Raw genomic sequence first — 26,081 nt, 5'->3', positions numbered from 1 at the left:
CCATCTGTTGGTTTTCAATCACCATATTTTCAGACCCTTATTCCCTACCTTTCATCCACCTTTTTTTAGAGTAGCCAGCTTCAAGCTTCCTAAAGAATAGCCGTATGTAAATCAACAACAGTACAAGCATTCCCCACCTTACTTGGAGGAGAAGAAAAACATTTGACCTACCCAGTAGGTTTCCAATTTCCAAGATAGCAATATTTCTTATCTTTGTTTGTTTGTTTAACAAAAAGAGGAAAGTGGAAAGTGATATTGGAAAGCGGAATCTGTTAGAAATTCAAAAGTGGTAATTAGAGAGTGGCAGTGGCTATTAATCAAGAGGAAAAACTAGAAAGTAAAATACAGGCTAAAATAGAAAGTTCTGTCAACTATAAAGAGTAGCCCAAATTGTCATCTCAAAGAAGGAAGCTTGTACAAAAAGTAACTTGCACAGTACATTGCATTCAAGAAAGGCAAGTACAAGTCACTTTTAGCAAAAGGAGAGTTTCCTTCTTGTGGAAGCAATGTAGAAGGAATAAAGTGTGCAGAAAGTAAGCCCTTATTATTAGCAACTGCCAGCTGTTATAGAAGTAAAAAGGTAATCCTCTTCTTCCTTTAAGTTATACTTCCTGTTTGGGGCTTGAGTGGTTCACGTGACCAATTCCAACATAAAAAGAAAGAAATAAAAGGCTTCTTTTCACACCCCCCATATTCCTTCAGACACCCCCTCATATTAGTACTACTAGATTTAACCCCCATCTTTTTCCTTCAGGCACCCCCCTCCCCCCCCCCCCAAAAAAAAAAAAACAGAAATAGAGTTTCTTTTTCTCTCCTCTCTCCTCTCTCCTCTTTCCGTTAGTTTCTCTCTCTCCTTGTTTGGGCTATTTATGCTCAAAATTGGCCTTCGACCTTAAAACGAAAGTTGTTCGTGACAACTTTTAGAGGGTATCCAGCATATTTTCCGCAGCGGCCAGCAGTCTTCAACACAGTTTCAGGAGCCATCTCAGCCGTTGATCAAGCCCCTTCTTTCGATCATCAGCTTTCACTCATTCGATTTTAGACCCGCGACAGACAGTGTGTTTCTTTCGACATGCCATACAAATCAGACGGTTGATTTCAGTTTTCGTCATCAATCTCTATGACTCCACCATTTATTCCGTTTTTTGATGGGTACGACGAAAGCTGTTGGAATGGCCGCACTCCCTTTAGCTATTATGAGGATGCATGTTTACGTTGGATTAATGCTCTAGACGCATATCATGAGTACAATGGCCATGATCACCGCCAGACTATCTACTGGGCTAAAGAAACTGTGCGACGACAAGCCCGATGCTCATGGAGCCACATTGAAACGAACCGTCGTAGAAGACGTGCCAGCCAATCTGTCATTGGGAGGATGTTCGTGATGCGTTTATGAATATTTATGCGCTCGACTATTTGAATCAACAGAGATTGAATCGTGAGCGAGAATATAGAGTGTTGTGTAGTGTTGAACGTAAAGTCGAAGCCCTCCTTGAACAACTAAAAGAAGACCGTCATTATATATGCGAAGCTAAAATTGTAGCTGAAAATTCAGTGCGTCGTATACATGAGCAGAGACAGCTTCACACTTTTAAGGCAAATATTGTGGCAGATCCATGTGAGGTTTTTCCCTTGACAGAGTTGATCGAGCATCGTCTTGAGTCAGAGCCGAGTGACATGACTGTCGAGCCATTACCTGAGACAGATGATCGCGAGCATATTACAGAGGAGTGCCCTATATTTGCGCCGATTGATCATATTGCCGAGACTTGTGCCGACACAGATGAACTTGTTCCGCAGATTGATCATGAGGTCCATCAGCCTGACATCACTGCCCAAGCTTCAGTCCTAGACTCTGATTTTATCATTGATTCTACTAAGCCTAATGAGATAATAGCGGATGACTTTCATGTAAATTCTCCTGTGCCTACTGAGCTACCACTTGATGTTGATTATGTGGAGGATGTTCCCCGATTGGTACCACCCATAGCTATTTTGCCAATCACGCCGATCCAAGACGAGTACATTGCCATCTTCCCAGCTTCCATATTCCGCCGCCAGCCTTTTAGATCGCTTTCATTGCTGTCTCGAGCATTAGCCATCAGGATTGCTTCAGACGGATTGCGCCTCATTCTGCTTCATTGGATTATTTTCATATTTGACCCAGGCGGACTAGAACTCGAGGGCGAGTTCTTTTCAACCGGAGGAGAATGATAAAGATAATAGGCCAATAAGTGGCATATTTGCCCATTAGGATTTATATTTCCATCTTATTTAGTTTAGGAATTTATTTTCCATGTTATTTTAGTTTCTAGGAATTTTATTTCAATATTTACTTTTTAGGGATTCTTAAATTAGGCAGTTTCCTTATTTTAAGGACTCCTAATTGCCTATATATAGGCCTTATGTAGTAGAGATTATTAACTTTGATTGATATTGAATAAAGATTCTTCTCCCTCGTTTTCTTCTTCCCTCTTCTAATTTCTTCTCTTATCTCCCTAAATTTGTCTATTCTTCTCTTCTTCTTCTACTTCTCCCTAAATCCGTCTCTTCTTCAGGTTATTTTCATCTCTTCTTCCCCTATTCTTCTAATTCTATCCTCTTTCGTCTATTTCTCTCCCCTTTCCTCAATTTTTCTTCACGGTGCTGCATCTCTCTCTCTCTCTCAGTGTTTTTCCCCTCTCTCTCGCTGGTCTCTCTCTCTCCGATCTTTCTCTCTCTCCCTCTCTCCCCCTATCTCCTTTTCTTTCATTTTTCTGATCTCTCCCTGATCTCTCTCTTTTTGCCTTTTCTGTTCCTCCCTCTTTCTATCTCTTTGGTCTCTCTTTCTCTTAGGTCTACCTCTTCTACTTTCTGATCTCTCAATTTCTCTCCCTTGATGGGCAAATGAGGTGTTTGTGGCCGGATGATGCCCGGAGTTGGGCATATCTCGCAGGGGATGCAGCAATGGTGGCTGGAGGTGCGAAATGGCCGGATCTAGGTCCGAGTGGGCCAGATTTAATGGGGAAAGGATCAAAACTGGGTACGGTGGATGGAGAAAGTGGGCTGGTGAATCGGAAGTGGTGGAGGTGGCAGGAGAGTATGAAAAAGGGTGGCCGGATTCGGAGGAAAAAAGGAAGATGTTGAAGGTGGAGGTCGTGGTCGTGGTCGTGGAGAAAAAGTATGATGGAGGATGTGGACGACGGTACTGAGACGGTCGGAAAAAAAAAGACGATCGTGGCGCTCCCTCCATAGGTCGATGGAATCCCTAGGGAGGGAGGCGGTTTCTTCCCCATCTCTCTCTCCTCTCTCTCGTCTCCCTCTCTCCCTTGTCTCCCTTTCTCTCTCTCATCTCCCTCTCCTCTCGTCTCCATATCTTCCTCCCTTTCTCTCTCATCTCCCCCCTCTCTCTCATCTCCCTCTCTCTCGCCTCCCTCCCTTTCTTGCTCATCTCCTTCTCTTTCTTGTCTCCCCCTCTCTTTCTCTCTCGTCTCCCTCTCTCTCTCATCTCCTTCTCTTTTTCTGATTTTTAGGCCTTGCCCTCTCTTTCTTGTCTCCCCATTGCTGGCCCCTTCTCGTCTCCCTCTCTTCCTCTATATTTTTTGAGTCTCACCCTATTTTTCTTGTTTCTCCCCATTGCAGGCAAAAGTTGAGCCGTGGAGGCTAGATCTAGATTATGGCTTTTCTGTGGAGGCCGGATCTAGGGCCGTGGAGGCCGTGATGTTGGATCTGGAGCCGAGGAAAACCGCGAAGGTTGCCGGAGGCCGGATCTGGAGCTGTGGAGGCCGTGATGCCTGGATCTGGAGCTGAAGAAAACCGCGGAGGTTGCCGGAAGCAGTGAAAGGCCGTGGGTTCCTGGATCCGGAGTTGTGGAAGGCCGGCTAGGCAAAGCGATCTTATTTTTCAGGCCGAGGATTACTGGAGGCTGTGGATTGCCGATTAGCAATGGGGTTGATAGGTTTGGTTGTAGGAGGTTGTGGTCTCCGGCATCAAGATCATGGGTGGTGGCCTGTGGCGATGGTGGTTGCCGGATCTTGATGACGGTGGTGGTGGTTGAGACTCCTGACGGAGATGTTTTCTGTGGAGGAAACGGAGGTGGGACTGGAGGTGGTGACCGCGGTGATTGGTGGTGGTTTGAGGTGGAGGCCGTCAGAGACCCGATGTTGTTCGGTGGTTAGCTATCGTGCACGATGAGGGCGCACAATAGCTCTGGGCTTTTGAGCGGGATTTTTGAAAATCGAATTCGGGATGTGGTGGAGAAGTCGGTGTGACGTAGCAGGTCATGATCTTGACTTGGGGGGCTCCACAATATGGCATTTTTGTTGGATTCGATACAATTAAGGCTATTGGGTATTGTAAGGGGTAATGGGTTTTCTTTTGGGCCAAGGAGAATGCTCCTGGGCAATTCATACTATGTAAATCTAGTGGGACTACTGGTCCCCATTGTAAAATTTGCTGGTATGAATATATTTGTCAATTTAAAAAATATATATATATATCCTGGCATATGTTCCGCTTTTCAAGGATTGCAAAAACTTGGAGAAACTCTCCGTAGAAAGATGTGAAGAGTTAGAGGAAGTGTTTTACGATGAAGAGGGGATCAGAGAAGAGGGTCATGTCATTCCTATGTGATGGGGACATCGACCATTTTCGTGGATTCAAGGTCAATAGGCGTCGAAGGAGCCAACGGATATCCTCAATCCAACGGATATCCTCGATCCGTACAGCTGATGATGGAGATGATTGTGATCGTTGATATTAGCGTGGCCCATGTTACCACCATGAGTGGGACGTTTTTTTTTTATTGCTTTATTTCATTAAGTTGCACGTTATTTTATTGATATTACTGGATTGTAATTAATGGTATTAGAGTTGTGATAGATTAGGAAACATATTACTTAGTGGTTAAGTATTCACTTAAAGCCGTGTGGGCCAACTTAGAGTGGGATATTCACGCGTGAATTCTCTCCTCATATATGTATTTGACGTTATTTTTTTTTGGAGAATAGAATGCAAATGTTTATCGCATATTGCCGTGGATAGGTATGCAAAACTGAAATCAGTAATGGCTATCTAGTATCAGGTAAGGTTAAACAATGGTTCCTTAAAGCTAGGGCTTAAATTTAAAGGCAAAAAGAGCATACGAATTGGGGTTTCAATCGGTTGGACTAAGAAAGTACTGTTTGTTGAAGGATTTCGATCCTACCTTTGATTCCAGTTGATTCGAGAGATGAGAAAGAAGTAGAAGAGAGGAAATAGGGAAGGTAGAAGGGTCGGTTCCAAACCCTTGTTTAAGCCCTAGCTTTAAGGAACCATTGTTTAACCTTACCTAATATTAGATAGCCATTACTGATTTCAGTTTTGCATACAATAGACTATTCTTTTGGACCATTAATCTGACCTAGTTTTCTAAAACTTTTATAGACTGCTGAATTTGTTCTCTGCCAAGCATCATCGAATACTATTGGTTTTCTAATTAGTTGGATTTTAATTCATAGGGTTACACAGTTCTTTGTTATTTTAATCGATCTTGCCTGCTAGAGCCTAGTTTTGGTTTGATTTTACTATTATCAGTTATTTCTAGAACCTATAGCTTGTGGATTCACTTGCATAGAATTATCTGTTTCATATAAGTTGTGATCTCTCTAACTTATAACTGCATATTTAAGTCTTGCTGTTGTCCGTAGAGATTATATAGTCAAATCAGCCCCTACTTATTTAATTTCTGTGTTATTTTGTCTCCTAAGTAAGCCTAAATATTTCCTAAACCCATTATCCCATTTGGAGTGTAGGATTTTCCCTATTCTAGGTATTGTCCTGCATCACTATGCCACATCTCCTACATTGAAAAGAATGGTATTACGACGTCTACCAAAATTGTCAAGTATATGGAAGGGGGTCATACCACCAACTGGAACCCTCCATAACCTAAAGGAGCTGTTTGTGGTACAATGTGAGAGCTTGTGATCAATGTTATTAAAATCGTACGATTTGCGATTCAAATCGTACGATTCAAATCGAATCGTATGCAAAACGATTTGAATCGGTCATTTGAATCGGTTTTAGCTTGAATCGTACGATTCGATCGTGAATCGTACGATTCAATTTAAACGTGTATTTTTTGAAAAAAAAATGGGCCCCACAGCCACAGCAACATAAAAACCCATATTTATGTTTTTTTTCTCACTCTTTCTCTCGACGATCACTCTTTCTCTCGACGAGGGTTTTGCAAAAACCCTCTTTCTCTACACCTCCACCGTACGGTCCTCCTCCACCGTAGTTTCCTCCTCCTCCACCGTACGCTCCTCCTCCACCGTACTTTTCTCCTCCTCCACCGTACGGTCCTCCTCCACCACCGTACGGTCCTCCTCCACCGAAGAAGAAGAAGAAGAAGACCAGGTACGTTGTTTTTTTTTTTTTTTCTCCTCTGCTCCTTTTCTTTTTTCATTTTTGCTTTTTCTCTTCTTTTCTTTTTTCATTTTTGCACCTTTTGTTTTGGATTTTGAGAACCGATTGGACTCCAATCAGCTCTTAAAATCCAAAAACAAAGAGGGCTGGCTGACCCTCTGTTTCTTTTATAAATGGAATGGGTTTTTTTTTTTTTTTTTTTGGATTTTGAGAACTAATTTGGAGTCCAAAACTGATTATCAGACCCCAAATAATCTGTTATGGACTCTCAATCTGTTTTCAAAATCCAAAACAAACATACCATTAATTTTGAGATCAAAATTATATTTTTTTTTAACAATTAGCCTTAGGCTCTGTTTGTTTTGGATGCTGATTGATTTCGAGTCCTAAACTGATTATTAGAGCCAAATTAATGTTTAAATTTGGGTCAAATAACATGTTATGGACTCGCAATCTGTTCACAAAATCCAACAGAAAAAGAGCCTTAAATTTGATTGTATTTTGTTGGTCAAATTTGTTTCTTTTGGATTTTGAGAATTGATTTAGAGTCCAAAACTGATTAGGCTCTGTTTCTTTTGGATTTTGAGAACCGATAGGACTCCAATCAGTTCTTAAAATCCAAAACAAACAGAGCGTCAGAGCCCTTAATTTTGAGTTCAAAATCTTCAGTGTTGGATTGCACTGGGGCTATTTGATTGCTTTAATGTGTTGCTGTTGCCTGTTGGATTGGTTTAATGTGGGACTATAAGGCTATTTTTCCTTTTGTCATCTATTTTTATTTCAGGCATTGGATTTACAAGTTTGTATTTCTTTGAGAAGTTTGAAGTGTAGTATAAAGAAAGATGGTTAAGGCTAGAGAAGTCGATGTGACATGGGAGCATTGTACGACGGCCGTTCCCAATAACAAGACAAGATTACGATGTAATTATTGTGGGAAAGAGTATTCTGGAGGTGTATTTAGAATGAAGCATCATTTGGGACGTACAAAACAGAATGTAGCTGCTTGTACACAAAATCTGGATGACGTTGTTGATAAATTTAAGTTACTATTGAAGAAAAATGAAGAAGAGAAGGAGAAAAGAGATGATGCAAAGTATGATGTGGGGGGCCGGACTTCTATTATCAAGATAGAGAGGAAATAGAGAATGCACGTGTTGCTAGAGGGAAGAGGAAAATGGATGATTTTGTGGTGAGGGGGGACAAAAAAACCGGCAAGCAAGCAACTATCAATCAAATTTGGAAAAAGGGGGATAGGGATAAAGTTTGCCAAAACATAGCAAGGTTCTTTTACTCGAATGCCTTGTCTTTAAATGCCCGTTTTTTGACGCCATGGTTGAATCCATAACCCATTTTGGACATGGATTAAAAGTCCCAAGTTACCATGAGATGAGGAATACATTCCTTAAAAGAGAAGTAGAGAACATAGAGTCTCTGATGGATGAATATAAGAAAGAATGGAAGAAGATGGGTTGCACGCTTATGTCAGATGGTTGGACAGATGGGGTGAATAGATCCATTACTAATTTCTTGGTTAATAGTCCAAAGGGGACAGTTTTTTTGAGATCAGTAGATACCTCTGATATCTCAGAAAATGCAGATAACTTGTTTACTCTACTTGATTCGGTTGTGGAAGAGGTGGGAGAGGAAAATGTAGTCCAAGTTATCACAGATAGTGCGGCTGCATATGTGAGAGCAGGGGAGTTGTTAATGGAGAAGAGGAAAATTTTATTTTGGTCTCCTTGTGCCGCTCATTGCATAGATTTGATGCTTGAAGACATTGGAAAATTACCAACCCATGCAGAGACCATCACAAAGGCCAGGATGATCACAGTATACATTTACAATCATAGCTGGGTTTTGCATCTAATGCATAAGCATACGAAAGGGGAATTGACAAGGCCAGCTGTGACACGTTTTGCAACGTGCTTCCTGACATTGAAGAGTCTAAGAGAGAGAAAGGCGGGCTTGATGCAGATGTTTGCCTCGGATGATTGGCAAAAAAGCCCATATTCCAAAAAAGCCGATGGCAGCAAGATATTCGGAATTGTGGTTAGGCGATTCCACATTTTGGCCCAGTGTGTATTATTGTTTGAAATGCACATCCCCATTGGTGAAAGTCCTACGCTTAGTAGATTCAGATGAGAGGCCTGCCATGGGGTACATTTATGAGGCTATGGACCGAGCTAAAGAAGCCATTGCAAAGAATTTGGGCAACATAAAGAAGAAATATGAGCAAATTTGGAATATCATTGATGAACGTTGGGACAGGCAACTTCATAAGCCCTTGCACGCAGCGGGTTATTTTTTAAATCCACGGTTTCAGTATGAGACTTCAAATGACGTGGACATTGAAATTAAGGTGGGGCTATTGGATTGCTTAGAAAGAATGGTTCCAAGTTCAAAAGAGAGGTGTTAATTGGTAACCAAATTGATAAGTTCAAGAAAGCAGAGGGTCTCTTTGGGCGGGAAATGGCAAAGTTAATGAGGAAAGAACAGTTACCAGGTAAATTCTTTAACTAAAAATTTTTAATTGAACTCTTATCTTATGTATTTAGAAATTATCATAATTATTTTTTGGAAAAATAGGTTTATGGTGGAACGCCTTTGGAGATGAATGTCCCGAGTTGCAAAAATTTGCAATTCGAATTGAAAGCCTGACGTGTAGTGCTAGCGGTTGCGAGCGCAACTGGAGCACATTTGAACAGGTAAATATTAGTAAGTCTACTTTTTTTATTTGTATCCCTTTAATTTTTATTATTAACTTTTTTTATTTTAGATACATTCAAAAAGAAGAAACCGACTCGAACAAAAGATGATGAATGCACTTGTTTATGTCAAATACAATCTTCAACTTCGAGTTCGCAATTCAAAGAGGAAGGGCGACAAAGGATTTGATCCTATTTCGTTATCTGACATGGACTCGGACGATGAGTGGATAACGGAAAAGGATGGACCTGTGCTTCCAGAAGACACGACTTGGTTGGATATGGGTGAATGTTTTGTGGAAGAAGCTACAGGAGATGAGACGGGCGCCGGCTCCAGCCATACGCCTCAACAAAAGAAAAGACGTAAGTTATTTGTAATTTCTTTTCTTAGTAATAAAGAGTTAAAGACATGATTTATTGATATTCATTCTTGTAAATGTAACAGGCGTTAGAAACCTCAACAAAAGGAAGGACAAGCGCCAATTGCAAGATGAAGAAGAATTTGGTTCTGCTTCCGACACAGATGATAGAGATGTGGGTGTTAATATTGAGGGAAGAACTACCGATGCCGATGACGAAGATAATGATGAGGATGTGAATGGGATCGACGACATCCATGATCTATATTTTATACAATCATGATATGTTTCATGTTTTGTTTTGTGGTTCATATGTGAGACTTTAAGTTTTTTTTATCTTTTGAGATCGTTATAGAGAGAATGAATGGATTTTGCCATTTTGGAAATGAATGGTTAATTAATTTTAATAATGACAATCGGTTAAGTGGTTATCAAGCATTTCATGTTATTTATTTTAATGGTTTTGAATGAAAAATTGATAATTACTCTTTTTATTCTTATTTATAATTTTTCCAATTTTTTATTATTTATTTCTGATTTTTATATATAAATCTGAAAAATATTACGATTTACGATTCGATACGATTCGACCCCTCTTACGATTTACAATACGATTCCGATTTTCAGAACATTGCTTGTGATGTCTATTCAGCCCTGTTCTTGCACATAGCCTTCAACAATTGGAGAAACTTGATATTGTCACTGCTCAAAATTGGAGAAAATAATCTCGGATGAGGAGCTGATGTTGGAGAATATGACGAGAAAAAATTTCTCATCATTGCCACCTCGTTTAAACTTCTAAAATCTTCAAACAAAAACCATTGAAATCTTCCCCAGGTTCAAGGGTCTATTCTCTTGGAAGATAGCACGAGGCCTCCAACAGTTGAAACTTCTCAAAGTAGCTGAGTGTGAAGAAATGGAGGAGATAATAAGTGCAGAAGAAGAGGAGCAGGAATTGGTAGTGGTGGACAAGGGGAGTCTGCTCCCTTGATTGGAGACTATAGAATTAAGCAAACTCCCAAAGCTTTGGTAGTGGTGGACAAGGGGAGTCTGCTCCCTTGATTAGAGACTATAGAATTAAGCAAACTCCCAAAGCTTAGGAGTCTCCACTGCCGTCACCATAGGGGAGGAGGGGTCCCATGTATTTCTCAATTTCCCTTCCTTTGTGTCTATTGGTGTATGTGATTGCCAGAATTTGAAGAAGCTTCTGCTAGGGCCGCAAAGCACACCTAAACTTGAATGGATTGAAGGAGAAGCAGCATGGTTTGAAGGGTTGGAATGGGAGGACGAAAGCATCATGTCACACCTCCAAAATCTTTTTCATTCCTAGAATGCGTTTTGATGGAGAAGTCTGCCAGTTTTTTTAAAGCAACAGAACTGGCCTTAAGTGATGGTAACTTCATTATTCGTGTGAGGTAATTCTCATTTCATTTTCTTTCTTATCTAATGATGTGTTGTGCCTTTGATGTTTCTTTTATTTTGTTCTAGAGATGACATATGTTACATTCAAAGTTGCTACAACATGGATTCCACAATCCTTAGAGAATGAAGAACTCTGTGATTATGATTATAATTATTATTCTTGCTGTACCCTCTCTCTTACTTCTTATTGTTCTTATGCATTATGCATCCAGTTTTCTACCCATCAAAGGATGTTTAAAGTAAGAAAGAAATTTGGTATTCCATTTTGAAGTAGATTTGTAGCTTGAAAGCAAAATTTTATGTGTTTGATATTGTGTTTGTGAGAAGCTTGACAGTTGAACCTACTTTACTTTTGTGTATGGGCGGTCTGCATGATGTTGATGCATGGGAAATGCTTGTGTTATTGGTTACAAATCATTTTTCTTTAGGATTGGCTTGTTTTCAAGGTCCCTTGAACTAGATCTAGCTCAATAGGTACCATTCCAAAATGACCAATTCCGATCTAAATATAATAAGACGAAGCAAGGACAACTTGCACCCTTTTAATGCGACATTTTTCAAGCTGAAGCTGTTGAGATGATATCAAGTGAGAGGACTCATGTCATGTTTTTATTTTATATCAAATCCACAAAGGCCTTGTTTGTTTTGGATTATGAGAATTGATTTTGAGTTATGAACTCAAAATCAATTCTTAAAATCCAAAACAAACAATGCCTAGGTGTGCTAATGCCCTCTCTGAGATCAAAAGATCGGATCTTATGGAGAGTTGGTTTTTTAACCAGTTTCACAAATGCCTAAATTAACTTGCCCCTTTCAAATCCAAACCCCAAAGTAGAAGAAGAAGAAAACTAGACAAAAAGACTTCTTTTTAAATCATAAAAAAAATGCTTAAAAGACAGTGCTGTAAGCTCTAACAGCCACTTTTTGGGTCAGCATATATGTAAATGATCGGATTTGTCAGATCCGACCTGCCACCACAAGTGTGGCCAAATGCTTTTGAGAACACCTTGATCAGATGATCTTAGCCCCTTGACCAATCAACTCTCATCTAGATTTCTGCCATAAATCGCTCATTTTCCTCGTAGGGATTTTTAAATTAAGCATGGGATGTTTGTTCAACATAGGACCAAGGCATGTGCTGTTCTGCAATGCTAGAGGTGCAACTTGGGTCGATTTTGAGAATTCTGGTTCAGCTCTTATCATAAAATAAGATCAGAACTGGGTTGAATCCAATTCATTTTTTTTAGGAAAAGCTCAACCCGACCCAAGTTGCACCCCTATGCAATACCAACAGTTCGATTTCTCGCACATGTCCCCACACGGGACCCGAAAATTGATCGGTGACCCGAAAATTGATCGGTTTTGATCTCCGACGCTGGTTTGTATGGTGTGATGCGATTAAACCGGTACTAGCTATCACAGAGTTCTATGAATCAGTGTTTTGGATGAACTCAAGTTATGCACTCATCAAAACCCATCTGCAAGGGCGCTCCATTGGATCGACAGAATCTAACCGCATATATTATTCCTTTAATTGTGCATTCTGAGTGCCTCATAAATGTGGTTGGGTGACATGGATCCAACGGGGGCACCCTTAGTGTTGGGTTCTTGCAGGAGCGCCCTTCAGGATTCTCTACTTTCTACCGCCTTTTTTTAACGTCGGTTCTTTTTTTAATTGAATTTTACATTAATAAATAAATAAACTCAAGAGAGACCTAAGGAAAATTATCTACACGTATCATATAACAATTCTAATAAGAAAGTATGAAACATTCTAATAAGAATATTAGAAGATTTATACTTATTACAGTTCTTTTTAGTAACTATAGATGAGAATAAATATAGTGTTATGTTCTGATATTTTGAAAAAATAGAAGGGGATTTTTCTGGTTTAAAGAGATTATTCCAATTATGTAGATAAAGAATCTCAATAAATGCAAAGAGTCTGCCGTGAAGGGTTAAAACCAAGATTTGTGAAGAAATAGAGTCTCACAGGTAAAAAAAAAAAAAAACTACACCAGAAAGACAAACAAAACAAAAAGGAAAAGCTAAAGAGAAAATTCACTACTAAGGAGATCTGTCAAACTGAGAATTCAGCCTCGCAATGAGGTCAAAGACCATGCTTTTGGTCCCAGTGCAGATTCAATTTTAACAACTAAGTAAACCAATGAAGATGTAATATATAGTGAAAGACAAAAAATATACACCCACCAATTTTCAACGATCAAACTCGGCTTGTTTCTATTAGCAATGTAGAAATTCAGTACATGCCTGAACTAAACACCAGATAGTAACTAAAATCTACAAACTTCATCTTCAACAAGAGCCACAATAGTTTTCATTACCAATGCATCAAACATTTCTATCTGATTTAAACATTAAACTGCCAAATGAAAATAAGAAAATTTGGTTGCGTACCCATACCAATGGTTGTACCTTCAATGTCTCGCACCTTTACCAGTAGTCCCCACACGAACATTTTCCATCCTTGAAATGATGAAACCGTTTATTATCCCTCACAATAAGTTCCCGCCCAACGATCTTAGACATAATCTTAATTGCATTGTGGCAATCACCGCACACACGGAGGTTCTTGATGATTCTAAGTGGGGTCCTTGCCGGAGTACTAATCAAACCATAAGCAATTGCCAACCGCTCGCTATGATAGAGCAAAGCCTGCTCTTTCGCCTCTTGATCAATATCGTGAAGCACGTATCTTGTGTCTGGCACATAACCCATTTGCTTCATCTGCCCACTCTTCTCATCACTCTTGGGAATTATGGCAGCTCGATATTCACCCACCCTGTTCTTCCCCTCGAGCATATTGATCCCAAATCGCCTCTTCGGTGGTGGGGTTGGGATCTTGGTAATTGCCCTAGAAGGATCAAGCCCAACCAACAATTCCTCAGCACGGTCTTCAATCTCAATGTCACCATGAATTCGAGCGAAATTCATCAATGCCTCCCAAATAGCAGCTGTAGGCTCAAATGGTAATTTCTCAATAAACTCCTCAGCCTCAATAACATGCCCAGATTTCCCAAGAACATCTATCATTCCCAAATAATGCTCAATCCCCGGCGCAATTCCATGATCCTTTTTCATTGAATCAAAATGTATAAAACCTTCCTCCACAGCTTCTACACTAGCACATGCAGATAAAACCCCAAGAAAAGTCTCTCCATCAGGTCGCAACCCTAACTTAAGCATTTGTTCAAACAACTGCAACCCATCATCTCCCTGCCCATTCGACGCAAACCCACTTATCATCAAATTCCAAGAATCCAAATTCCGTTCAGGCATTCGATCAAACACATGGCGTGCACCATTCATACTCCCACATTTCCCATACATCTCAATCATCTTATTGTTAATCTGAATATCAGCCCTAAAAGGGGACCTTACTACAAAGTCATGAATCTTCTTTCCTTCTTCCAAAAGCTTAGACTCACCACAAACACTCAATAGCGCGAAAAATGAACGCGGGTCAGCAGCAAAACCTTGACCTAACACATCTATGGCTTCCCTAATCTTCCCCTCTCTGCACAAACTGATCAGATCTTCGCCAGGGGCGAGTACGTAAGGGGTTCGAACCTCGATTTCAGGCTTTTGGTTTTGGTCTTGAGAATCTCTCTGGTTTTGATTAGGGCGGGGAGCGATTCCTCCCATTCGATTATTGGGGATTGGCCTAGGGTTAGGGTTTGGGGCATTCCACTGGTTCTGATTTTGACGTTGGAAAACCCTAGGATCAGATGGAGGGGGCCTTTGATAGCTGTTTGGGACGGAAGAGGTACAGAGGCATTTTATAGGGAGATTTTGGGGATTGTGGAAAGATACGATTTTTATGGTTTTGTGTGATTTGAAATGTAAAAGAGAAGGATTAGAAGAACGTACCTTGTAGAGAGCAGAGAGCATGGGGTTTCCTGCTCGTTGAATCGCCATGAAAGAGGCCATTACTCAAAGGAAGAACGGGTAAAAACCCTAGTTTTTTTCGAAACCCTAACAGGGAGAATAGAGTGGGAATGGAGAAGAAAGGTTTTTATGTTGTCGCAAAACCCTAGTAGACCTTCTCTTATCCGGGTTAGAAAGGGATGAGGTTTAGAAAGAGGGGTTTTGAATGGGGAAACGAGATGAAGACGTATGAGTGTCAGGGTTGTTCTCAGTAGCCTCTTAATTTTGAGAAAAAATATAGAAGAATTTTGACATTAAAAAAGTAGGAAATGATATCAGCACAACCATGTTTTAACAATTGCACAGACGCAGTTTGTCTTTTCTTACTAAAAGACAAGATGCGTTAGTGGAAATGTCAAAAACATGGTTGTGCTGCTGATATCAATTTCCCTAAAAATTATTATTGTGTTATTGGGTAAGTGGGGTAAAAACGGACGGCTGTTAGGAAGCTTCCTAACACTTGCGTGTCCTCCTAACCGGGTGATTCCTTGAACTGACGTGTGTGGGTTGATCAACGAGCAGGACCATCCTGACCGTTGATTTCAGATGGCCACATTTAGCAGGCAAACGCCATTTTAATTGAACTGGTTATGATCGTTAACCCGAGAAAATTTTGCACTATGGCCCATCTATTGTGATAAATCTGAACCGTACAATTGGTAGATCTCGCTTTGGAATCACACAAATCGAGAAATCCTAGCCCTCATTTAACTTTTCATTAGTATTTCAATATCTAAGTGCCAGCACGGCTGGAATCATCCTACCAATGTAAATTTTTTACGTTATTACAAGAAAGTACAGTGGGGTTCCAATATTTTCAGAAAGTACAGTGGGGACCACTTTTTAGGATGATCCAAACCGTTCATTTGATGGGCCACAACGTAAATAGGATGTATCCCATAAATCATCTCCATTTGAAAGCTAGGAACTAGTACAGATCCTAACATCTCTCTCTCTCTCTCTCTCTCTCTCTCTCTCTCTCTCTCTCTCTCTCTCTCTCTCTCTCTTAGTTGGGAAAATCTCCCCTAACTGGAGGGTTAGGATTATCTGTTGGGGGAGAACTTTTGAGGCATGACCCATCCATGGCAGGGCCAAAAGACACATGGTTTAGATCAAGGAAAGAATGATGCCTAATACCAAGTCGCTTGTGGCCCCCAGTAATTTCTCATGAAGCCTATGTAGTGCCATGGTCGAGGTTTTAAATTTTCATCGAAACCGACACAAATCAACCGAAATATTTTCGTTCGCACCCGTACCGAAATTAAAATCACCAGTACATTGGTAGTATAGTATAACATGCGTTACACAAATATGTTTAGATGAAATATTGTGTATGTATTGTTTATAAATATTTATTTGAATTACATGTGAAATGTGGTATGTACTGAACTATCAATTCAGACCTCACTAGGCGTTTGATATTATTAAACCACTATGGATGTTGTCTTAAATAAGTCTGTATTTATTCTTATTCTAGCATTTCATGAAGTTTCATCTTAAAAATCTACCGTTCGCATATGTTTCATACATTTCCATGATTTTACAGTGAAGAAATTTCGAACCAAAAAAGAAATATATTTCTGCTTCTGTAGCGAACAAAAGCGAAATTTCAAACCTTGGTCATGGCTGTAGACATACAAACACAGATGACTTAGACTTCCATGAAGTTTCATCCTAGAAATCTACCATTCGCATATGTTTCATACATTTCCATGATTTTACAGTGAAGAAATTTCGAACCAAAAAAGAAATATATTTCTGCTTCTGTAGCGAACAAAAGCGAAATTTCAAACCTTGGTCATGGCTGTAGACATAGAAACGCAGATGATTTGGACTTCCATTGTGATTTAATACTGCATCCCAAGAGGCAAAAATTTTGTCCTAGTTTGACTGGCAGAAACCAAGGTGTCATCGGAAGGATCTTCCCATCGCTATTGTGTCATGTAAACTTATTCAAAGCAATTATGCAAGTATATACACTACAAATGGATATACCAGTACAATATATTGTCCACATGGAGCTTGACATCATAAGCAGTTACAATGAAAAAACAAAAGGTTAGTCCTTAGTCTGGCACTAAGAAGATCCAAGCTTATCTATGACTATTTATTCAGGTGAATGATACAAAAAAAGAGACTCCCAGAAAAATTTGGAGCCTTAATTATGCTTGATACAGCTTGCAAGAATGGAATATACAACAAGAATGGCCAGAAATTACCCCGAAAAGTAGAACCTACAAAACTACCCAGATTCCAATGTGATCCTCATCGATTAACTTTTGCAATAAGATGGGTAATTGCTGAGATTGAATGGTGGATATTTGTCAGGAATGAACAGATGATGGATGAGTATTTCTACCTTCTGTTACTACAGCAATGGCCTTGTCATCTCGAGATGGAACTCTCAGCCATGACTTCATCGCATCATAGACTGTAAACCCGATTGCCACTGACGGAACAACCTGGACGACATGCACATGTATTTTTATTATTCAGATTATCCCCAAAATTAAGGAAAATTAAACAAATCTAAATTAAAAATGTTTCATTATTTGTAAGAAAGATGTCATCTCATCTACCTTCAAGTAGTTAATGCTCAACCCTGAAAACAGTTGCTTCCACCCTTGCTTTTGGACAATACTAACAAGGCTTTCTAGTGTTCCTTTTGCTTGACTTCCATTATTGGATGCTGAGAGACCTTGGACCTGAAAATACTCTCTTTAGTCCTGCTCTCCCATGCAACATTTTTTGTAATTTCATCATATGAGCGAATTTGGTGGGGAAAATACCTGCATTTGCCGCCTCACAACGTCGAGAGGGTAGGTTATCGTCTGACCCAATAAACCAGCAACAGATCCACATACAAGGTTTACCATGATGTCTTTTTTGTGATCCTCAGGAACATGTGTTTTCATCTCCTCATAGAAGTAGAATTTTAAACCAGCATATGGGAAGATTCCATACAGTGATGGTGCTGACCACAGAGCTCAAATGTGTTAATGAGGGTAGAAAAAGAGAGTGACTTGAACAGATTTGCTGCATATTAAATGTGACCTATGAAGCACAGGTACGGGTGCGGGGTGCGGGTACGACACGACACGGGTACGTGGGTACGTGATTTTCCAAAAAAACCAGGTGCGGGTACGTTCGGGTACGCCAAATATAATAATATATTTTAATATTTTATTATATATTTATAAAAATTTAAAAATAATAATTGGAGAGCAATCAAATAACAGTAACATCACCAAAATGGAAAATTCTAATATTACTCTTAATTTCATAAGTGATTAAGTTCCATATTTCATAACATGAGGCATCAATACATCATTCATTAGAAAAAAAGTCTGTCACCAGTGTGTTGACCAGTGCCTGACAAGATGAATAATTTTTAGAGACCAAATTATGAGATTTTTTATACCGGACTTTTGGAATTTAATAATGTTTGGACATGATAGATTTTATAAATTTCTAAAATTTGAAAAATACCCAACTGTTTGGAAAATTTTGACCCAGCCCTTTTTCTTCGGATTTTGTACTAGAACAGGAGAGTTGACTTTTTGTCCTTTTAGATTTGGGTCTTGAAACTATTTTTAATAAATCCAAATGGGGGGTATTCCGTTATTTACATGTAAATCTTAAGTAAATGGACAATAAAATAGTAAAGACATTTAAATACTGAGTACAAGAGAGGAGAGAGAACAAGAAGGATTTACACCAGACAGGAGAAGCAAGAGGTGTCGGGTACGCACCCGACACGCACCCAGCAACCAAAATTCGGGGCGTACCAGAAGTACCCGCACACAATACGTGTCGGGTACGGGTACGGGAGCCTCGGGAGAGTACCCGTGCTTCCTAGAATGTGACAGTTAGCTTCCATAACCCTAAGTGCCCAGTCTCCTTTCCAACCCTCAAACAATTAAAAGAACACTCCCTGAAGTCACATATATTTTTCAAAATGTACACTGAATTCAAACTTGAAAGGACTGCATGGTAGAATAATAGTACTGTGAGCCACCACTTATGCCCTGGACATGGTTTTAAATTTCGGTTTTGGTCCAAATTTCAGCCTTGGCCGAAGCCGAAATCAGGTAATAGAAAAAAAAAGTAATATTTTATTATATCCGAAATTTGGTAAAGGCAAAATTTCGGATTTCGTGAAATTTCGGTTTCAGTTTCAACAGGAGATTTCGGCCAAAAATAAAACGAAATAAGGATATGAAATGGAACAATGAATGTAGCGAAAACATGCTGGCACCATTAAACTAACGGCTTCAAAAGCTTCAGATAATAGCATATTTACTGGCCACTAATACAATGCAAGTGGCATACCATCTTCTAAAACCATATCAGCTCATACAGTGGTAATTTGTGTATTGATGCTCCATCACACTATTTTAATCTACACTCAAAACCATTGACACATACAGAGAAGTATGACCAAAAAATTTAGCAAGGCGATCAATAACTTGATCGCAAGCATGGGACTGGTTTATAAGATCAAACTTGGTCACAACGACAAATGCACCCATATTTCTGTTTCAATCTCTCATATATGGATCCCAAGTGAAGCCATATTTCCATATACAGAAAAACTGGGCCACAAAATCTCATCCTTATGGCATCTTCTTGGTAGATTTTTGGGGACATCAAAGATGTTGAACTAAACACAAGCTTGGTTGCAACATCAGAGGCTCTTAATTCACAGCATTAACGAGAATAACTTGCAGTTCCGCGAGTCTTGGGAATGGTCCAACATGACCTGGTAATAGAGGTATATTTCTTCTCATCGCATGTTCAGATATTATTGGAGAGCATACCTCATCATAGAGAGATGGTTCTTGTTACATCCTCATTTCTCATCTTTTACAGTTTTAGGTTATAAAATGTTTAGCTCCATCTATTTCCAGATTGTGTGTTTATAATATTAAATTAGGGCCAAAATATCCCCTGCATAATTTAGTTAAAGGAACCTCATTTCTTTTTCTGATAAAGAGTTGTGATACTGCCTAAACAAGACAAGACAGTAAGAGCCAAAAATTTACTTAGCAAGATCTTCCATCATGGCATAATTTGAAGATCGGTGGAGTGCAAAAGACAAAATATTAAAGGAGCACAAAAAGATTTTGGAGAACCATGAAAGCATGCAATTAACAAGAAAAATAGTAAAAAGCTAAATCTGAAAAGAAATGAGTACACAGGTTTTCTAGTCGTCTCACCTTACTAAAATAGAATTTCTACATTTGGTAACGTACAAGCAACATTTAGAGATTTACTGACCAATTCAGTATATTATATCCCGGTCACTCTAACCTTGTTCTGTAAAAAACTGGCCTGCCAATTATCCACTGTGCCTATTTATTTTTTATTGACTTGGATTAATAGGAATAAGAAATCCAGAGATTGATTTCCAAGCATAGTCCAAGATTGAATATCAAGTAACAGACTTCATCCTCCTATATTATCTAAGCTACAGAACTGTCACTTGAAACCTATTTATTTGCAGATCTGCCACTTTATATCCGAAATTTATTTGCAGAACCATGAAAGCATGCAATTAACAAGAAAAATAGTAAAAAGCTAAATCTGAAAAGAAATGAGTACACAGGTTTTCTAGTCGTCTCACCTTACTAAAATAGAATTTCTACATTTGGTAACGTACAAGCAACATTTAGAGATTTACTGACCAATTCAGTATATTATATCCCGGTCACTCTAACCTTGTTCTGTAAAAAACTGGCCTGCCAATTATCCACTGTGCCTATTTATTTTTTATTGACTTGGATTAATAGGAATAAGAAATCCAGAGATTGATTTCCAAGCATAGTCCAAGATTGAATATCAAGTAACAGACTTCATCCTCCTATATTATCTAAGCTACAGAACTGTCACTTGAAACCTATTTATTTGCAGATCTGCCACTTTATATCCGAAATTGAAGGAATACAAATCCTCTAAAGAAAAATAAAAAACCTTAAAAAAACAATACATACCTGCACCCCTATACAGGCCTCTTATGCCACCCTCTCTATAGATCTTTGAAACACAATCAGAAATTCCTTTATAAAGCAGATCAGAATGGTGTTGCCCTCTGACATTCAACCTCGATGGTCTGTTGACCTGCACTACCAATTAGAAGTCAGCACAGAGCAGAAAGATTCATATTTCTTTAACAAAAACTAAATACCAAGATTAAATACACTGGGAAATGAGAGGAAAGAAGGAATGAAAATAATAGTTCAGCGTTCTTTACCTGATATGCCAATTTGGTCCGAACTAAATCGAGAGGATAAGTGAAAAGTACTGCAGTACCTCCGGCAATCGAACCAGCCACAAGATCAAGAATAGGATCTCTTCTAAACCCAGGAAAAGTGAGAACAATCCATCGACGGTATTGCTCATAAGCCATATAATGCAAAGCTGCATAAGGCACAATTCTAGCAACGCTAGCTCCATTTCCTCTGAAAAGGATCCATCAGGAGAGAAAAAAAATTTTAAAGGAGCAATCTATGGAAAGAAACTACGAGAACATCTACATGCCAGAAACTAAAAGAAATTGAATTGGGAAAACCCACCTGTAAAAACCTAATATACCCTCTGTTTGTGAAATCTTTCTAAAAGATCCCCACAATCCTATACTTTGAAACTCTGCCCTTCTAGTCTGAAAAGCCATTAACAATAAAGTAGTTATATATTGCATTAAAAAAAATTCAATAAAATACCAAATTCACATTCTATAGCAATACAAATAACAAAATTCTTAGTCAACAAACCTACATTTCTATTTGAATGCCATCGAAAAAATCTTAAAAGGAAAAACAGTATACTTTGGACTGTTCTGATCTAATTCTCTTTTTACCCTGCATAAATTCAATCTAATTTCCAAATGTTGGCCCAGATTGAATGGATCGTTGTGAAAGATATGCAATAAAACCATATGAAAGAGCTAGGGAGATACATAGCCAAAGGGCCCGTGTAGAGCTCCACTTTGAACATAAATAAACAAAATAAATAAATAAATAAACTTTGTATACATAGAAGGGGAAAATGATTGTGAGGGCGGCTGTACATGTGACCTCGTCCACGTGTCGTTTAAAAATGCAAGGTGACACGCCCACGTATCGCATCTCCTATGAGTCAATTCACTTTTCCAAGTGATCCTCGGCAGGCTGTATATGTGAAATAGACATGTGATTCTCTATCAAAGGTAGAAGAAGTATCGGCTCATGAAGGGTGGGAAAGAATACACCATCAAAGTGAATTGACTCATAGGAGATGCGATATTTCTTATCTCGGCAACCCAGGATAAGAGGATGGTCAATGCATGTAGCAATGCACTGTTGATGCTAAAACCCAAAACCCCTGCTCCACTGTTCATGGGAGCATCATCACTAATGGAGGAACCTTGACAGAAGGTGGCACACAATTTATCTTCCAAGAGATAAGTTGAACACAAGATGCATAAGCCACACCAATTGGTCAAGGCACACTCACATCCAACTCGACAGAAGCGCAAGCAATGCTATGACCAACATAGTGTCAAAGGTAATTCCTGGAATTGAGAAATAGCTTGGATGCATTCAAACAAAGAAAAGGGGAGGGGAGGAACAAGGAAGCTCAACCCATGCTGTGAGAGATGGTTCAACCAAAATTGGGAACAAGCAGATTTTCACCATTTCCAGTTCTGATTTGCATAAGCAAATGCCACAAAAGGGGGGAGCCATGATCCAAGTAGATCGTGGCTAAAAGTAGGCCCGATTAGAGGTGCTACAAGTGGCGGCAAAACCGCCTGTCTTTTTGGCCACGTTGATGCAGCGTGTTTTGGCATAGGAGTGATGACGTGGCAAGAAGGTAAATTGGGTGGACTGTCGGCTATGGTAGTTCTTGTTTTTGGGTTAGTGTCATCAAGGGTAAAACTCTCCAACCAAGTAGTTGGAGACAAGGTGGCAAGATGCAAGAGTCCTAGAGCTACTTAGAAAACGGTGGAGTAGAAACAACCCCACCTCATAATTGAGATAAGCTTTATCTCAGGTTAACAATTGTTTTCATCAAAAGGAGTAACCCACCTAAAACTTGAACTCATCTAATGCCTTAGGAGAGTTGGGTTGGAAGAGGACTCTTTGCTTTCCTTTAGACTTCATAATCCTTAAAACAAATAGAAGTACTGGTTTTTCTAGCAACCAGAAACTGGTAGAGAGTTTATAGGATGTAGATTAGACCTTTTTTCTCTCTTTAGTGTATGTAATATGGGCATTAGTTCCATGGCTATATGGCCTTTTATTATTGGTCATTCTAGTTGAGTCAGGTAGATTCCTTTCACCTTCTTCATGAAATTTTTCTAAAGGATTCATTTAGCCGACCCCAACTAGTTTGGGACAAAGGCTTTGTTGAGTTGAGTTGAGTTGAGTTGTAGTTGCTAGTTGCTAATAAATTACAAGACGAGGACGAGAATTAGTCTCCATTTCCATAAAGCAATGGTTGATGCATGAGTTGCAAATTTTTCCCCAAAACTTGCTATTTTCAGTTTTAAGAAGTGATGACAATTTTTTGTTTTCTTTGAACAAGATGTACATTGATTTGTAGACCCGAGAGCTATCTTGTGGACAGGGTTGCATGTTGTTTTGGAGGTAGCACCTGAGTTGCAGTTTTGCAAAAGAGAGCAGCCATGCATCACATTGAGAGAAAGCGTCGATCTATTCTATATCGGGATCATTTGGTATCAGAGCCACTAGATTACACAACATCCAAACCTTTTTTCTTTTTTCTTGGAAAGGTTGTCATAGTCAAAACATTGCATATGATATACCGATGGAAAGATTTTTAAGTTTGGTTTTGATCCAAAAAATAGGTTTGGATGTTGTATAATCTAGTGGCTCTGATACCCCTTTTTGGCCCATATTGAATGGATCCTCCTTGTGAAAGATATATAATAGATTCATCATTCATATGAAAGAGCTACGGAGATACACGGCCCAAGGGTCCATGTAAAGCTTCACTAAAACACAAATAAACACCAAAATATAAACTTTATACATATCAAAACACTTATAAGATATGTCCCTACAACTTTTGTTCTTCTCTTTCCCTTCTCTAGATCTCTACACTTCTTCTCCCTTTTTGCCCTACACAAATGACTACATTCATATCGACATAAACCACTACTATAAACTTTAAATTTCATGAGAGGAATTCTAGACTGAAGGGAGCCCTTGCAAAAAAGAGGTGAAAGGGCTCTCCTATTGGCTACACATCACCATCATGCATTAATATCGGCTGAAAAGTCAAACATGATGGTGATGTGCAGCCAATGGGGAGCCCTTTCACCTCTTTTTTGCAAGGGCTCCCTTCAGTTTAGACTTCCTCATTTCATGAAATGACATTGATCCAAATAAAACAAAATTCCATCTGATAACTGCAAAGATAATTCTAAAAGTAAGAATTCATTTTTTATTGCTATTGCTAAAAGAAAGACACAAACCCTGGAATATTTCCCCATATGATTATTTCACTTTCTAATGAACCCAGGTTCAGTAGCAAATAAATGATGAGATTTTCATAAAAATTTCATCAAGTAGTCCATCCCAAAAGTAACATCAAAATGAGAACCCCTAAACCCATAGACAATCCCTTCCAAAGTAATTTATTCGTTTCTCCTCACCAGTCCAATCAAATTATCCAAATCCCCACTTCCATTTTAACACTGTGAAACAACCAATTACTTCAAAAGCTTAAGCTATTAGTGTTGGTGTTATTTAATCATTTATACTTCAACACCCCTCACATGCTTGTTTGGGTTGGTCGTACAATTGGATTTTTAATATCAAGGAGTTGTTGGATTTTGAACAGAAGACCTGCCATGAGGTTATGTGATTGGACTATTAGAGTTGGTGTTATTTAATCATTCATACTTCCACAAACACTACCAACCAAATTTCAATTACACATTTCCATATAAGAATTGACACAAAATTTCTCTACCAGCAAAACTCAAAGATAATTATCCATTATTCCTCCTAAATCAATCAAATTATGCAAACCCACTTCCATTTCAAGAAACAACAAGCTTTCTATTCAAAATTTTCATATGAGCATTACTATAAAACCCAATAAACAGAAACACTCTCCTCTGCCAAATTCAGGATACTTTCCAGTTTCCAGTTTCTCCTCTAAATTTTTTCAATTTACTTAGACCCATCTTTACAAAACAATCCAAAAAATCTTCCTCCTAATTAAACCACCACTCAATTTGAGAATCACCATGAAAAATACAAACTGTAAACACTTGAACCCTAAAAAAAATCAAGAAAACTAGAGAAACCCTAAATCGAAATTGCCAGCAATTCCAACTCAATTCCCAATCAAATATGATTCTAGGAAAAAAAAACAAGAAAAAAAGAAAATTAAGAAACCTACCCAACGCCCAAAAAAAAGAAGAAGAAGAAGAAGAATTACCTCGCACGTGTGATTACCTGGAACAAGATCTTGACACGCTCGAGCGGAGCAACGGCGGTCTTTGCAATTCCTCCGGCGACACCTCCGGCCACAAGCTCCTTCACAAAGACAGGCATGGATTCTGTAATTCCATAGAAAAATCCTTCTTCTCTCTCCTCACGTGTTCCTTCTCTCTCCTCACGTGTTTCTGCCATTAAAAAAGGCAGAAAGAAAATAGAGAAGAAAGAGAGGATTAAAGATGGGTCATGAAAACTTCATAGAAAGAGAGGAGCTTGGAAGATGGTAAACGCACGTGCGAGCTAGGTCGGCACGTGCGAGGGTAAAGAGAGAGGATGTTTTGTGCGTTGCTTTGATACGTGAAGGAATTATAAGAAGAAGAAAAACTGATTTTGGTTTGCTAGGCGAGAGAATGGAGAATCATTCAGTCGTTGGGATCTGGTTACTTGATCCAACGGCTGTCATTGTTTTCCAGATGGGTCCCACTGGTTTTTACAGTTGTCGGGAGAGAAGGACCCTCTTTGCGAGACAAATTACAAAAATACTACGGGGGTAAATATGTCAATAGAGACAGCGGCTGACGTGGCCATTATATATTGGTTTTTAAGTTTAAACTTAGAAAATCTCGGCGGCTTTAAAGGCGTAGATTTGTCGTTTTCCAGTTTCTAGACATAAATTCCAGAATTTATATGGCGGACGGCCGTGCATGCACGTGCAGACCACTTTATTTGCGGGGAAATGATATAACCACTACCGTATTTTGATAATCGCACTCCTCACTTCTATTAAAAAGTACGGTATGGCTCAC

General features: G+C 39.1%; 4 protein-coding genes across 4 annotated transcripts; 2 read left to right on the top strand and 2 right to left on the bottom strand.

Annotated features, from left to right (window-relative positions):
- The first annotated feature begins 6,812 nt into the window (after nucleotides 1–6,812).
- Nucleotides 6,813–9,885, top strand: LOC143846647 (uncharacterized). The gene is made up of 4 exons (XM_077355140.1): nucleotides 6,813–8,893; nucleotides 8,977–9,095; nucleotides 9,167–9,458; nucleotides 9,541–9,885. The coding sequence occupies exons 1-4, from the start codon at nucleotides 8,860–8,862 to the stop codon at nucleotides 9,735–9,737; spliced, it is 642 nt and encodes a 213-aa protein (XP_077211255.1). The 5' UTR covers nucleotides 6,813–8,859; the 3' UTR covers nucleotides 9,738–9,885.
- LOC143891845 (uncharacterized) lies at nucleotides 7,720–8,532 on the top strand. Its single transcript, XM_077396352.1, has one exon. It carries the CDS (start codon nucleotides 7,720–7,722, stop codon nucleotides 8,530–8,532), a length of 813 nt encoding a protein of 270 aa, XP_077252467.1.
- Nucleotides 9,886–13,036: 3,151 nt separating the features above from the next.
- Nucleotides 13,037–15,014, bottom strand: LOC143846203 (pentatricopeptide repeat-containing protein At2g15690, mitochondrial-like). Its single transcript, XM_077354624.1, has one exon. The coding sequence runs from the start codon at nucleotides 14,825–14,827 to the stop codon at nucleotides 13,331–13,333; it is 1,497 nt and encodes a 498-aa protein (XP_077210739.1). The 5' UTR covers nucleotides 14,828–15,014; the 3' UTR covers nucleotides 13,037–13,330.
- A 1,772-nt stretch (nucleotides 15,015–16,786) lies between these two features.
- On the bottom strand, nucleotides 16,787–25,650 carry LOC143846181 (Mitochondrial substrate carrier family protein). Its single transcript, XM_077354601.1, has 7 exons — nucleotides 25,294–25,650; nucleotides 21,400–21,485; nucleotides 21,078–21,285; nucleotides 20,818–20,944; nucleotides 17,614–17,798; nucleotides 17,404–17,529; nucleotides 16,787–17,286 (listed from the first exon to the last, which is right to left on the bottom strand). Exons 1-7 carry the CDS (start codon nucleotides 25,468–25,470, stop codon nucleotides 17,149–17,151), a joined length of 1,047 nt encoding a protein of 348 aa, XP_077210716.1. The 5' UTR covers nucleotides 25,471–25,650; the 3' UTR covers nucleotides 16,787–17,148.
- Nucleotides 25,651–26,081: the final 431 nt, after the last annotated feature.

Source organism: Tasmannia lanceolata, unplaced genomic scaffold (genome assembly GCF_043159265.1).
Source record: "Tasmannia lanceolata isolate RefF3 unplaced genomic scaffold, GAP_Taslan_0.1 ptg000015l, whole genome shotgun sequence".
Classification (NCBI taxonomy): Eukaryota; Viridiplantae; Streptophyta; class Magnoliopsida; order Canellales; family Winteraceae; genus Tasmannia; species Tasmannia lanceolata.
The sequence above is the reverse complement of the archived record's forward strand: the minus strand, read 5'-3'. Positions and strand labels throughout refer to the sequence as shown.

Coding starts and splice junctions, on each gene's coding strand:
- LOC143846203 (XM_077354624.1), bottom strand. CDS start 14,827: ATGGCCTCTTTCATGGCGATTCAACGAGCAGGAAACCCCATGCTCTCT.
- LOC143846647 (XM_077355140.1), top strand. CDS start 8,860: ATGGCAAAGTTAATGAGGAAAGAACAGTTACCAG. Junction 8,894..8,976: donor GAGGAAAGAACAGTTACCAG/GTAAATTCTTTA, acceptor TTGGAAAAATAG/GTTTATGGTGGAACGCCTTT. Junction 9,459..9,540: donor GCCTCAACAAAAGAAAAGAC/GTAAGTTATTTG, acceptor TAAATGTAACAG/GCGTTAGAAACCTCAACAAA.
- LOC143846181 (XM_077354601.1), bottom strand. CDS start 25,470: ATGGCAGAAACACGTGAGGAGAGAGAAGGAACACGTGAGGAGAGAGAA. Junction 21,486..25,293: donor GTGTCAAGATCTTGTTCCAG/GTAATCACACGT, acceptor ATGGCTTTTCAG/ACTAGAAGGGCAGAGTTTCA. Junction 21,286..21,399: donor GGTATATTAGGTTTTTACAG/GTGGGTTTTCCC, acceptor GATCCTTTTCAG/AGGAAATGGAGCTAGCGTTG.
- LOC143891845 (XM_077396352.1), top strand. CDS start 7,720: ATGGTTGAATCCATAACCCATTTTGGACATGGATTAAAAGTCCCAAGT.